Raw genomic sequence first — 15,278 nt, 5'->3', positions numbered from 1 at the left:
TCCCCAAGGCTCAATATTGGGACCCCTACTTTTTATTTGCTATCTTGGAGGGATAACCAAAAATATTAATCAAAGTAAAATGTGTATATATGCAGATGACACTAATATGGTAGTAACGGGCAATTCGAACAAAGAGATAGAGATTTCTGCCTATATTGAGCTAGCAGCCATTGAAGAATTCTTAAAAAATCATAATCTGTTATTGAATTCAAAAAAATCCAATTTCATAACGTTCTCGACAAAACAAAATCGGCACAAAATTCAACCATCACTTATAATTGGCAATGATCTCATAACACAAGAAAATTGTACCAAATTTTTAGGTTTAATCATAGATGAACACCTTTCTTGGAATAAACATGTTAACAATGTATTAAATAAACTTTAATCTGGAATCTACGCCTTACGGCGTATGTCAGAGATATGCGACCAAAGTGCTCTAAAAAAAAAATTTACTATGCACTCATTCATTCACATTTAGCATATGGAATAAGTATCTATGGAGCAACATCCAAACAAAATCTTGACAAGATACTAAAAATGCAAAAAAAAAGCAGTTAGAATAATATTGAACCTAAACAGACGAGACTCAGTAAAACACCTGTTTAGTGAGCTCAAAATTCCAACAATTTATAGTCTTTATGTAACGGAGGTCATTAAATATGTTAAAAGTAATTCTACAAAATTTTTAACAGTAAAGCATGACTACAACACACGTAATAAAATCAGCACTGACAAACATAACTTGACTTTCTATGAAATGAAAACAGAATATATGGGGAAAAAATGTTTTAACTGTTTACCCAAAGAAATAAAACATTACAATGGCAAAAAGTTTGATAGTGAAGTAAAAAGCTCACAAAATTTCACAAATAAAGCTTTATACTCAATTGGAGAATTATTATCAAACAATTAGCAGAAAACTGCTTAAAAAATAATCGTAAATGTTAGTGTTGGTTTTAATATAAGTTTTAGTATTAGTTTTAGTTTTAGATTTTTATAGTTATTGACGCTATTCATGTACAGTTGATGTTTACATTTAATGTAGCTCAATGTATGTTTTGGAATAAAGAAAATTCTCTCTCTCTCTCTCTCTATACATAATTTTAATACTTACTTATTATAGTACAAGGGCTATCCGGAAAGTAGACTATGCTTCGCTCTGTAGCTGTTAAGGGCATCAAGCCTAAATCGCGGCCATTTCGATGTCAGGGCGCTTCGTTCAGTGACTATTCAACTATGCTAGTGAGAGGTTACTGTCACCACTTGCCTTACAATAGCAGTTTAAAATGTGTAACGCAACTGAAAATCCCACGAGTTTTGAAGTGCGGTCAGTAATACGGTTATTGTTGGCTGAACACAATAAACCAATTGAGACTATCGCCAACTCTGTGAAGTTTATGGGAACGATGTGATTACTGAAAGTGGAGTGTTTCAGTGGTGCCTTGGGTTTAGAAATGGCCAAACTAATGTGTACAATGATGAACAAAGAGGAGGGCCAAGTAATTTGAATCATGAAATTGTCTCTAAAGTCGATGAGAAGATTAAGGAAGACGATTCACAATAATACAACTCTGACTTAATTTCGTTCAAATTTGAAGGACTTTGTTACCAAAATTGTTATGCAGAAGTTAGGTTACCACACATTTTGTGCACGATGGTATCGACCACAAACGGCAAAAAGGACTGGAGACGTCCGGGATGCTTTTAAGTAGGTGTTTCCACATTTGCCTTACAGTCAGAACCTTGCACCCAGCAACTATCACCTGTATCCAGCAATGAAGACCTGGCTTGTGACACAGGGCTTTAATGACGACTTGGAACTGTGAGAGGGTGTGACTACCTGGTTGAAGTCTCAGGCAGCAGAATTTTGTAATGCTGGAATTTCAAAATTAGTTCACCGCTATGATAAGTACCTAAATTTGTAAAAAAGTATGATGACTATGTTGAAAAATAGTATAATAGTGTCACTTTTAGATGTATATAATACGTGTTTTTTCTTGTACTTTGCTTTTTGTTTGTATCAAAACATAATCTACTTTCTGGATAGCCCTCGTAAATATAACTATTGACTTATATCAGCAAAGCAAGGCAACAATTACAGAATTGCTTCTCTTATTTGACTTCCAATAACAAGGTAAATGGAAAATATTTAATTTCTGTATATATAGGTAAGTATATACATATATTCAAATGATATTAAATTACAAATGCTAAATAGATAATACTATAAATGTGTAATAATTAATTGTCAACTAAATGGAACAGAATATGATTAAAAGCTTTATAAAACAAATACACGCCAAGTCTTGTTTATTTATTTAAACAAGACAAATTAATTATTTGTCTTTTTTAAATAAATAATCTTGTTCTAATAAATAAATCTAGTTGTTATTTAATAATTTATTTTTAACAAATTAATTATTTGTTACCATAAAATAATTAATTTACAAAGTACAAGTCTGACTTTAAATCAGTTATTCTTGGGAAAACAAAAAAAAATAAAAAAAAAACAGTGCTCATTAATTTATAATATTATTTCTAAAGTATCCCCCTGTTAAGTTAAATATGAATGAAAATACATTGTAGGTTGTAGAATAAATAACAGTTTAATAGTGTTATTATGGTCTAACATATAGGAATGGAACCGTACAAATAAATTAAGAACCCAAAATACATTTTTACGACACTGGATATTCTTCACCACCTTGGAAGAAGAGCCTGTGTGGAGGCAGAGGAAAGTGTCAAATGTACGCATAAGTCATGATGATGTATATAACTCTTCATGAGACAAAAACAATAATATAAAAAAGGCCAAATTTGACTAACCCTGAAAAGAAAGACTGACTTTTAAATTTATTAGATACTACATAAAAAACAGGCCATACAACAGCATGATACAATACATGATATACAACATGTTGGTTGTATATCATGTAAATGAGTAAATTATTTCTTATGTTTTATTCAGCAACACTGAAACATTTGAAATGTTCAAAGTTCACTACCAACATTCTTATAAAGTTAACAAATTGCTGGAAACGTTCTAATCGAAGTTCAGAAATTCATATAGCAAATCAGTGCAAACTCCTTAATATACATCTTTTTTCAACTCTCATCCTGATCCGTACACTGTCTTTAAATTTGTGGTAGTTTGCAAAAATTAAATATAATGATTGTAGCAGCAGTTACACAAGTCTTGAAAATGCTGTACGATGAAGTAACAACTGAGATCAACTTGCCATTAAAAAATGAAAGAAGAAACTGCTGAGATCACTGTCATGTATTATAGTACAGGGTGTACATAAAGTCCTGCACGGGTATAATATTTTCTGAACGATAACAGATAAATAAACAAGATTTGGTACATCAATACTACACCTAAAAATCTACTTTTTGAAGGAACTATCAGTTTTCTGTAATATCATGGGGACGTCCCGCAAGGAGTCAGAAGGAAATCTTAAATAGGAGCATAGGTCAATATGGACATCATTTTAAAGGGCTTATCTAGCAGAGTGTAATGCCGCAAACCGCACTCAAAAAGATTGATCCAGTAAAAAATGGCGGCTGTTCAAAGATTTTACTTGGTTACATTTTATTAGTAGCCATAACCCCAGTAAAGCAAAACTGCAACCAAACGAATACTGCAGCTAACTACTACATTATGCTTGTCAGTTGTACAGAAGTGAATTATGACATTAGTTATCCTCAAGGGTTACAAATTTGGTCCTAATATATTGATAACGGGGAAAACCTGATAACAGTAACAATTAGAAATCTCTTATCTTTGGGTCGCAGTTAGGACTTTCCTATTAGCCAGTCTATTCATAGTAGGCCTATTCTAGTTTTTTCTTGTTTTAGTAGTGCTGTCCATCCATTTTATCAGTGCGCTTTAGTACAAAAGAGTTTGTCGTATTGCTTGTAGTTCTTCAACTACACTATGTCGCTTGACGAACGTGAACGTATAGACGATCACACGAGGAAGCATGCCATTTATTTAATGACTACTTTCACGAGAGGCAGCCAATTTCTAGAACAACTGTAGGGAGAACTGTTCAACACTTTATGAAAACAGGAAGTGTTTCCGATCGTCATAGGTCGCTGAGATTTCTAATTGTTACTGTTATCAGGTTTTCCCCGTTATCAATATATTAGGACCAAATTTGTAACCCTTGAGGATAACTAATGTCATAATTCACTTCTGTACAACTGACAAGCATAATGTAGTAGTTAGCTGCAGTATTCGTTTGGTTGCAGTTTTGCTTTACTGGGGTTATGGCTACTAATAAAATGTAACCAAGTAAAATCTTTGAACAGCCGCCATTTTTTACTGGATCAATCTTTTTGAGTGCGGTTTGCGGCATTACACTCTGCTAGATAAGCCCTTTAAAATGATGTCCATATTGACCTATGCTCCTATTTAAGATTTCCTTCTGACTCCTTGCGGGACGTCCCCATGATATTACAGAAAACTGATAGTTCCTTCAAAAAGTAGATTTTTAGGTGTAGTATTGATGTACCAAATCTTGTTTATTTATCTGTTATCGTTTAGAAAATATTATACCCGTGCAGGACTTTATGTACACCCGTATATTATCAGATATTGCATTGACTTCCACAACTAAAGATAGCATTTATTGCAAGTACTTTCAGAACTCTAGAAACAATAATGGTAAATAAAATTGTATACCTTCATTCATAGTACGCGATAGTATTTGACAAGTTCACCCGCAACTTCACCTGTCAAACTAAACGTAGATTAACACATCAAGCCCACTACGACATATGATATTGCAAAAGAAAAATACCAGCACCAACAACCCACATTTCAACATCTTAAATAAACATGTCCAATTAGTTCATTTAACACCTTTACCAAAACATGGTTTTTACTTACGTTTAAAGAAACATTCGGTTTGTGAGACCTTGACTTTATTGAGTTTAAAAGAAACACCCGTCTACGAGACCATTACTGTTTACTTAAATACAAAACATGATATCAGTAGTAGCGGTCATGTGTGAAAATAAATAAACAAAAAAAACCAATAACAAGTTTTTAATAAACATATAATGTAAAAATGTTATTACAATTTACACGTGAATTGTACATTTCATTCTGAAATGATAGAACAAAAAATATAAATAAAGTGTTCAATATACACAAGTTGTAAAAATTAATGTTTTAAAAATTTATACTAAACATGTTCACTGCGGGCGGTAACTCTGGTTACCACTGCTACGCTGCGCTAGGAGCGGACGGTAACTATGGTTACCACAGAGTGTTTGTTCTGAAATGAGGTCAGTGTGCGGCCAGCACTCGAGCTATCACAACGCCGTATTTCTCGCTCCTCGGGAGGTACTTCTCCCGCCTTTTTATGCACTTCGTTTTCACATTAGACTTTTTCAATTTTTTCAATGATTTTTTAAGTTTTTATAGTAGTAAGTGATTGTGCAACACAATGGATCTTCCCTCAGGACCAAGTAGTGTACTACAACCAAGTTATAAGCGTACAACAGAGCCAGTATTCAGTTCAGACGATGAGAATGACAACATGGACGATGTGGAGTACCAGACAGACTCGGAAGTTGAGGATCCTGATTACGAACCAACCCACCACAATGGAGCACTCACAACCGGATTGGAATGAAAGATATTCCCTTTACTAGACAGAAAGGATTTTTAGTTCCTTTGCCAGATGACAAATCTCCAATTAGTTTTTTCACACTGCTTGTGGATATAGTTTTTTCAGAGGGAATTGTTAAGGCAACCAACAATTACGCACTTGAGTTTTTTTGTGGGCCCCATACTGTATCCGGCTCTTGAGTTGGTAAGTGGAAAGACCTATCTATCGAAGAGTATAGGTTTTTCGAAGAATAAGACCATGGTTTTTCTTGGTCTTATTTTACACATGGGCATAATACAAATGCCCAGATTCCAAGATTATTGGAAAAACGAATAAATTGTTTTCTTCTTGTTTCCCAAATTTCATGTCACTAGACCGATTTCTGATTATCTTACGTTGCTTGAATTTTGAAACTAAATTAGAGTGAGTAAGCAGAGATTTATATAAACTTTTTCCAAGTTTTATAAATTTTTACATTCATTTTCGTTTTCACATTTACGTATAAACGTTGTTTGTTGGTCTAAAACGAATAAAATACGGTTCACTTAGCTACGATGTATTCATTTAGAATATACCCACTGCCATAAAAGGGCGCTCCCTAGTGCGAGCGGTAACTAGAGTTACCAGCTGGCAAGGAAGACTGTCCCCAGGAGCTAGCGGTAACCACAGTTACCGGATTCCCAAAATGGTATATGATAATTTTGGTAACTTATGAATAATTTTCATATATTCTATCATATTTCATCCAAAAGTAAGTAAAAATATATTTTTAAAATTTCAGCATATAGGGAACTCTATATAGGGATTTTTAGCAGCGAACGTGTTAAATTGTACATTGAATGTTACAATTTATATTAAAAATTAAACTACACAACATTAACAGAAACACCCAGTCACTTAGACTCACAACTCACAATCAGCACATACTTTCAGTAATGGATCGATAGTTGAATGTGGTTCAAGAGTGACTAAGTTAAAACAGGTTCTAGTGCGAGGTAAAGGGTAGGAAAGCAGCTATTGTGGTGGACAGCATTACACGTATTTCAGGGCTGTCAATACAATAAAGATTAATATCTGTTGGAATCTCAAAGACCAGTGTTTCAGTAAAGGTGTTAAAATTCCTTTTTTATAATGAATGATTTAAAGGATGACTGGATTTATTACAATTGCTGTTGTTAAATATTGTGAATGCTAAGATTCCCTCCACTTAGTGCAGCATCTCAAATCTGACATTGTCACAGACTTGACCCAGCACTACAAAATCCGCAAATGATGGTTTGCGTAACTTGAGCATCTTGAAACTCAGCATTTGCAATGAATCGATCCTTCCCACCATAATAGCTATGTCATGTGCCATTGTTTTATAGAAGTAGCCCCACTTCACCTCATCCCCACTAACCTGTCTCTACCCGAACTCAAGCAGTTACATACCTCTTTTTCAAATACCAAAACCTAAGACGTACAGTTAAGTATTGACAAAAATAATTATCAAACCAACACATGGAAATGAACATGCTATGGGAATATTTAACAACAGAAACATATTGAGCATTAAAAAATTAAGCATGCACCTAAAAGTACAGTACCAATCAGAGAAGCACAAACTACACCATTCATTTTATAATAGAGCGTACAACACATGTTGTACACATTACACAAGTTAAATGGATACTGTAGATTGATTTGCTAATTTTAAGTATGAAGCTCAATTAGTTTTCATTTGAAAAATTCTCTCCTCGTACATTTCACTCTACTTAATATAATTATTATCAGCAGTTGAGCAATATTAGACTTTTTCAATTACTTAAATTCTTGTTTTCCATTACGTTCTTTAACTCTCACATTTAGTGATCTTTGACCTCGAAACTACCAGTCCTCAAAGCAGAGTTGTTCAATTTTGTAATATATACAGGGTCTGTATAATAAGTAACCGGACTGAGCCTGCCCCGCTCCGTCAAAGCGTCTGCTAACCGGTATCTGGTGCTGTAGTGGTGGTGGGGGGTCTAGTGAAAGGGAACCGGGCTGCAGCAGTTGCCTCCAAGCGCTTGGAGAGTTAGTATCGAGCGAGAGCGGAGTGCATGTTCAGTTACCCCGTCGGAGTGAAAATGGAGAATACGATCGAGCAACGTTTTAGCATTAAATTTTGTGTCAAACTCAAGAAAACGGCCACGGAAACTCTTCAAATGATTCAAGAGGCTTACGGTGAGGATGCTCTGTCCAGAACTCAGGTGTTTCAGTGCCACAAAAATTTCCGGGAGGGCCGCGATGACGTCCATGACAAACAGCACGTCGGTCCTCCATCAACGAGTCACACGGACACAAATGTGCAAAAAAGTGCGTGATGTGTTGAACAGTGATCGTCGTCTGAGCATTCGGGCTATCGCAGGTGAGGTCGGAATTGATAAGATGACCGTTCAAAACATTATTAAGAACGATCTGGGCATGAGGAAGATCTGCGCGAAGCTGGTACCCAAACACCTGATTGATGAGCAAAAGAAGCGTCGTGTTGCTGTCGCTTCGGAAATCCTTGATCGACTGCAAACCGAACCAGTTTTTCAACCACGTTATTACAGGAGACGAGACGTGGGTTTTTGAATACGATCCTGAGACGAAGCGGCAGAGTTCGGTGTGGCACACACCGGCGTCACCACGACCGAAAAAAGCGCGCATGAGCAAATCGAAGGTGAAGTCGATGCTCATTGCTTTCTTTGACGTGAAAGGCATTGTTCACAAAGAGTTTGTGCCACCCGGTCAAACTGTAAATGGCCAGTACTACAGAGAGGTGCTCCGTCGACTAACCGCCCGGGTTCACCGAGTCCGTCCGGAGATTGCCGATTCGTGGATTCTCCATCACGACAATGCACCGTCGCACACCTGCCTGCTCGTCACCAAACAGTTGGCAAAACAGTCGAGGGCAACGTTGCCACAGCCTCCTTACAGCCCGGATATGGCACCACCGGACTTCTTTCTGTTCCCCAAGATCAAGAGACACCTTAAGGGGACGCGGTTCGGGGCTCTGGAAAACGTTCAACGTGCTACGACGAGGGCTCTAGACAACATCGAGGTTGCCGACTTCCAGGGAGCGTTCAGGAATTGGAAAATACGGTATCAGCGTGTTATCGACTCCAATGGGGACTACTTTGAAGATTTCTAAAGAAAAATTGTACATATTTTGCCAATAAAAAATTTCCTGAAGTCAGTCCGGTTACTTATTATACAGACCCTGTATGAATGGCTAATGTCCAAAATCTTGTTATTTTTCCAGCTTTGTTACAAAACTACTTATACTAACACAATTTTTAGAATAAACTTACCCTAAGGCTCATTGGCTCTTCTATTTTCCCTCGCTTTAAAGATGGTGCTCGGATAACCTTAGATAGAGTTTGCAGGCTACCCGCAGGAGCACTACTTGCGAATTCCGTCATTTTCTTAACTTTCCCTCACAAATTTAAACAAAATACTTATATTCACAACCATCATTTTAATACTGAGTTCACAACCTGAAACAAATTAGACTCAAATCACTCTCATGAGTAAAACAACTTAGAGTAAATGCCTACTTATATTCATTATTAACAATTAACAACATGGAATTTAATATATACTAAAGTTATATACAGGGTGTTTCTGAATGTATATAAACCTTCTTGAGAGTGTATCCTAGATTGTATAAAGGTAAGACAATGTCTTACATGTTCTTTAAGTGAACATGTGTAATAATAAGTATAACTGAGTAAACTAACTCTTTTTTCCATTCAATTACTAGTCTCTTTTGTAAGAACTTAATAATTTTAGGGCTTTCCTCAATTTAATTGTTTTTGTTGCTTTCTTTTTCAGTTTTTCCATTTGTATAAGCAATAAGTTGAGAAGTGAAGTGGATAAAATATACATTTCCACATTTCAACAATTTTTTACAATTTAGAAAACAACAATACGAGTTGTTTCTACTTGTTTTACTGTATCAAAATGCCACTAACTTAACTAACTGAACACTGTAGCCTATTTTGAAAACCACAACATATTTTCATAAATGTTCAACTATCACCCTAGTTCAAGAAAAAGTGTATGGAAAACTGAATTTGTAACCTAGGTATAAAATTTTTCAATCAAAATATCAATCAACAAAAATGAACTTGAATCGCTTAAATAAACATAAACTTTAACATACATAAATTTGGTTCCACAGGAGTACAACCATTTTTAAGCTATTTACCATCCGATCCTAAAAAATATAGGACTAAATGTATAAATATGTAAAAATAAATATTTTTGTATGTACAAAATTGATTGTCCACAATACATTTTATGAAATATACGAGTACACTTAACTTTTTCATTTTAAAACTGCCATTGTTTTTTTATAACACTTGTGAGAACATGTTAAATGCAATCACATTTCCATGGTTTTCATTTCAAAATTATCCAACTTGCCATTAAAAGAAAATAAATTTAGGTATATAGAAGGAAAGGAGTTTAAGTTTTCCTTGAGACTGAATAATCAACCAACAAATAAATAAATATATAAATCTATATACAAAGAGTGTCCCAGAACTATCTACCAATATTTTCAGGTATTATTTCTGGACCAAAGACAAACAAAATTTCATATTGAAACTTTCTAAAACTCAACAACTACCCTAATAGCAGCTATTTTGTTTTTTTTTTCACCTAAATATTTTTAATTTTCAAACAGCTTGTTGTGATGATTTGAAATTTTATATATAAATTTATAACCTAAAAGCCTAATTACACAAAAATTGATATTTTTCGAAACTTAGGTGGCTTCTTAAAAACTTTTAAGAGTAAATCTCTTAAAAACAAGGTAATTCTAAGCAATATATGGGTCAACCTCGATTTTTCTCATATTACAATATAATGTTCCAATAGTCAATTAGAAAAGGAAATGACTAGAATTTCTTGCCGGAAAGCAGTTATAGGGAGCAGGCAACTCATATTACAATATAATGTTCCAATAGTCAATTAGAAAAGGAAATGACTAGAATTTCTTGCTGGAAAGCAGTTATAGGGAGCAGGCAACCGCGAGAATTACCTATTAGTGATCAGGGGCACTGACGTGATCTGGGTTTCAAATTTGGAACTACTCGAGTTAATTTTTTTTTCTAAAAGAGCAAGCAGCGCGAAGCGCTGCGCAGCGGGCAAGCATCGTGCGTGATCTTTGTATATACTGAATTGATTCAGGCCAAAGGAATGACACAGATTCCTTTACCAGATTTTTACGGAGATTTTGTATTGGGCGGATTATATTGGTTTACTTTGCTTTCCAGCATGTAATTATGTGTTTAAAATTGTTTTACATACATTACCTACATTATATTGTAATATGTAATAACAATTTATCAGAAATTTTTTAATAAAAAAAAAGGATCACGCACGATGCTTGCCCGCTGCGCAGCGCTTCGCGCTGCTTGCTCTTTTAGAAAAAAAAATTAACTCGAGTAGTTCCAAATTTGAAACCCAGATCACGTCAGTGCCCCTGATCACTAATAGGTAATTCTCGCGGTTGCCTGCTCCCTATAACTGCTTTCCAGCAAGAAATTCTAGTCATTTCCTTTTCTAATTGACTATTGGAACATTATATATTGTAATATGAGTTGCCTGCTCCCTATAACTGCTTTCCGGCAAGAAATTCTAGTCATTTCCTTTTCTAATTGACTATTGGAACATTATATTGTAATATGAGAAAAATCGAGGTTGACCCATATATTGCTTAGAATTACCAAAAACAACATATGATAAAAAAAGTCATATTTATTACATTTTAGTTAGACAACTTTTATCATTCCGGGGTGACAGAATATTCAGGAGGGTTAAGGTTAGGGAGTAGGAGCCGCCTCCTATCGAGATCCATGAGATAGAATTAGGGCACTAAATCAAAGTCATGTCTCCCCGGAAGAAGGGGAATCCATGTTCTGAACCAGCCTCTCCAGTCAAAGTAGGCAGGGGTCGCATACCCTTGTTGAGGCTAGGAAGAACCTCTGAGGTTAGGGAACAAATCCCACCAACTCCAACAGTCATCTCCCGCAGTAGACTAGACCTACCGAATTTCCCTTGAACCTCGACATTAGCGGTTAGCGATGTGCTTGTGGACATCCATATGGTTGCTCTGATTTAAGTGACACATCGGTTTTTGCTGTGCCTAGTGGTAGGTTCAACTGGAAAGTATAAACCAGCCAGAAGTGATCCCTGCTGGGTTATAATCAGCTTAATAGATCAGCTAAAATTAAAACAGCTGGTTGTTGTGGGTCACAAATAGTGCTGTCACATAATCACAGTGAATATCTTTTAGTACTTGGTTTTTTTTTAAGCCCATTTCCTCCCTTATTTATCAACCAAATTTCTTAAAATTGTCATCATTGGATTATTAATTAAATTGTTTAACTAAAATGTAACAATTATAACTTTTTTATCATATGTCGGTTTTGAGATATTTACGCCTAATCTTCAAGAAACCGCCATTATGAAAATAAAGCTTTAAAAAATTGAATTTTTTCTGTAATTAGGACTTTAAATTATAAAGCTATATACAACATTCCAACTAATTAAAACAAACCGTTCCCAAATTAAAAATAGATAGATGAAATAAAAAAACAAAATGACAACTATTTGGATAATAACTGAGCTTTCAAAGTGTTAATACAAAATTTTGATTTGTTTTTTGTCCATGAATAATACCAAGTTTTTTAATAATCGTAAAGATAATAACAAAGATAAAATTGTTTTGATAAAAAAACAAAATGGGGTTTAGCTGCTAAACAAAGTGGAAATTGTAAAAAAATTATTCTGAATCTTTTGCTTAGAATCACACATATAATCTGAAAATTCATAGTCAGCCCAACTTTTGTTACACCCTGTATATTTATTTATAAACAACCAAGGATTCTCAGTGGTACTACTATATACCTTCTCTGTTTATTGATTCACAAAATAGAATAAAATAGTAAATAAAATTGGAAGTCTTTATAATCGGTATCTAAACAATATTTCTTTGAGAAACTTTGTTATTCATAAATTAATAGGGTAATTTGTCTCTTCATAACCAAAAAAAAGTTCCATGTAAATAGAAGATGCTCCTGTTTCATTGATCTCTAACTTATAATAGGCCAGTTTCTTTTCAGCCGCATTATTGATTACATGTTTTACAACAGTCTGCTTTAAATTTTCACATTCAAGCGCATAACAATTTACTTTTAGAAAATTTCGAAATACATATGTTGCACATTTTAATGGTACTTAAACATTTTCTTTGATAACTAAGACACAATTACTAGGTGGAGGGGTATTCAGGAGGACGGGTATCATCGTAGTTACATATGTTTATTTCGTAAACAATGATGTGTGTTAAATTAATTTTAAAATCAAAATAAAACAATAATAAACACAAGTATAATACCGGACTTAAAAACAATTTTGTTAAATATCTTAAATCTTTACAAAGTAAAAATAAAAACATGGGAAACTTTTCAAAGTTTTGATAGTAATATACTTATTTAAAATGTATATGCATAAATAAAATCAACATTTTAAAATGATTACCTCTATATCGCTGTATCTACTAGTCTATTTTGAATTGCCCTTGTTTATAACCAACAATAAAACCGACTTTTGTGAATACTAATTGTTAATTTCAGTATAATACTACTAAATTTAATAAATGCTAAAAATGTGCCCTAAACTTGTTGGACATCATGATGTTTCTAGGCAGAATCAAAGATCAGCGGCTGAGAACAAGAGGGCATGTAAATTAAATAAACCTTATACTGTTTACACACATCCACGAAAAGTATAATATATACATACTTTATTATTAAAAAATTGTAATTATTGATGGAGGCCTGATGTACCTGAATTAATAGTCTTAACCAACTATATTTTACTTAAGCAAGTTAATGGCTTCTTGATTGAAAAATTCTATACTTAATTGAATGGACACTTCACGAAAAACTTATGTTATGTTTAAAAAGAATATCACATCTTTTATATATATATATATATATATATATATATATATATATATATATATATATAATGTTATTAAACATTATAAAGGGCCTATTAGCACCAATGCATGTGATCTTACACTTATTAGTCAAATTTGGTACAATAACTCATGTCATAACAATTTTGTTTGAATAAGCTCTTATGAGTGCCAATTAAAAAAGTATCTTTAAAATTCAATAAACATTGTAGCATAGTTTAACTATTAAACATTGTTTGGTACAAAGGCAAAGTTACATATAAATGAAAAGCAAATAGAAAGTGACAGATTGGTAAATCAGTAAATGATAGCATTGTATGATTTTCCATTAATATTAAGCAAGCTTACACTTACAGTGTACAGTTTAGGTTAGCTGAATGATTGCTAAGAATCTAGCCCATATCAACTTTTGGATACAGCCTAGATTTTAAAATTACTTATATTTCTCAATAATAATTTTAGGTTATATACATATCATTAAAATTAAAATAGTAATAAATAGCCAGATCCTATGTCAGAAAATGTCCAGATCCTATGTCAGAAAATATCCAGAAAATAACTATCAATTAACTTCTCTTTCCAAAAACAAACATTTCAGCAGCCAGTAATAATAAATAAACATTTATTTATGTAATAATATTTGAAGTCAAAGGAACATTGACAAAACATTATTTCGAAAAAGGTTTAGAGGTTAAACATTTATTTAGCCTACCTTAAACAACACAACAGAACAGAAGAAAACTAAATATCACAGATAAATAATTTCTGAGTTTCAAATGTAACACTATCACAACATTTTAAAATTAAAAAGAATAATCTAACTTGTTTCAAATTAATACAGCATCAGGAAGCACAACCTTCACTTCTTAGTTCCTATATTATGTATGTACTACTAGTGCTACTGATTACTGAATTCTGCCGTTTGCGTTTGGCGTTTCGTTTCATCTGAGCAGTGAGCTTTGCCTGTTAGTTCAGTCGCTTGTAGTTGCTTGCTTGTATAGTTTTTTTCCAACATCTGTTGTAGTTTTGGTTTTCCAGTCCAAGCATGCAAATTATAATTTTACCATACAGATGAATAAAAACCAGTACGCACTTTTATTCATATAATTTGTGTTTATTAAAAAAATCAATATGAAAAAGTATAGAAGCACTTTAAGAATAAAGGAAGTCGTTTTTTGTTTCGCGTAAAATTAAACTTTACTAACATTGGGATTCGAAATAGTTATTAATCAGAGATTATTTCAATAATCATTAAACATAATTCTTGGTGATATGTCCAATTGGCTATAAAGCATTGGACTTGTCCCGTACCAGAATTCCAGGTCATCAATGTCTCAATTTTTGGAAATTGTATGACTGGATGGCGATGAATGTTTATGTGGTGCTGGGGTTGGGAAAGTTAAAACATACGCAATTTAAAAATAAACATCTATGAACAGATTTTTATTAAAATTATTTTAGTTTGTTTTAAAGTTTAGCTGCTTTATTGTCTGTTGTATTTTGATAGGCAGTGTTTGAAAATATTTATAATTCAGAATATCAAGTTGTTTTTTAAGTAGCTAATCTATGTAATTTTGAAAATCTGTGTTTGAATCTAATATTATACTCGTACTTGTGATTACTATTAAAATATTCTCGTGAACGGTATCCAATGTTAT

The 15,278-nt window shown here is 33.5% G+C and overlaps 1 protein-coding gene across 1 annotated transcript in view; it reads right to left on the bottom strand.

The window, feature by feature from the left end:
• LOC124369110 (mitogen-activated protein kinase-binding protein 1) overlaps window positions 1–14,657 on the bottom strand; it is a 193,556-nt gene extending 178,899 nt beyond the window's left edge. The window contains 2 exon segments of the mRNA XM_046826862.1: window positions 8,939–9,124; window positions 14,333–14,657. Of these exon segments, the coding sequence (XP_046682818.1) occupies window positions 8,939–9,049 (111 nt within the window). The 5' untranslated portion in view covers window positions 9,050–9,124; window positions 14,333–14,657.
• Window positions 14,658–15,278: the final 621 nt, after the last annotated feature.

This window comes from Homalodisca vitripennis, chromosome X (genome assembly GCF_021130785.1).
Source record: "Homalodisca vitripennis isolate AUS2020 chromosome X, UT_GWSS_2.1, whole genome shotgun sequence".
In the NCBI taxonomy this organism is placed as follows: domain Eukaryota; kingdom Metazoa; phylum Arthropoda; class Insecta; order Hemiptera; family Cicadellidae; genus Homalodisca; species Homalodisca vitripennis.
Note: the sequence above shows the minus strand (reverse complement) of the source record. Positions and strands in the feature narration are given on the sequence as shown.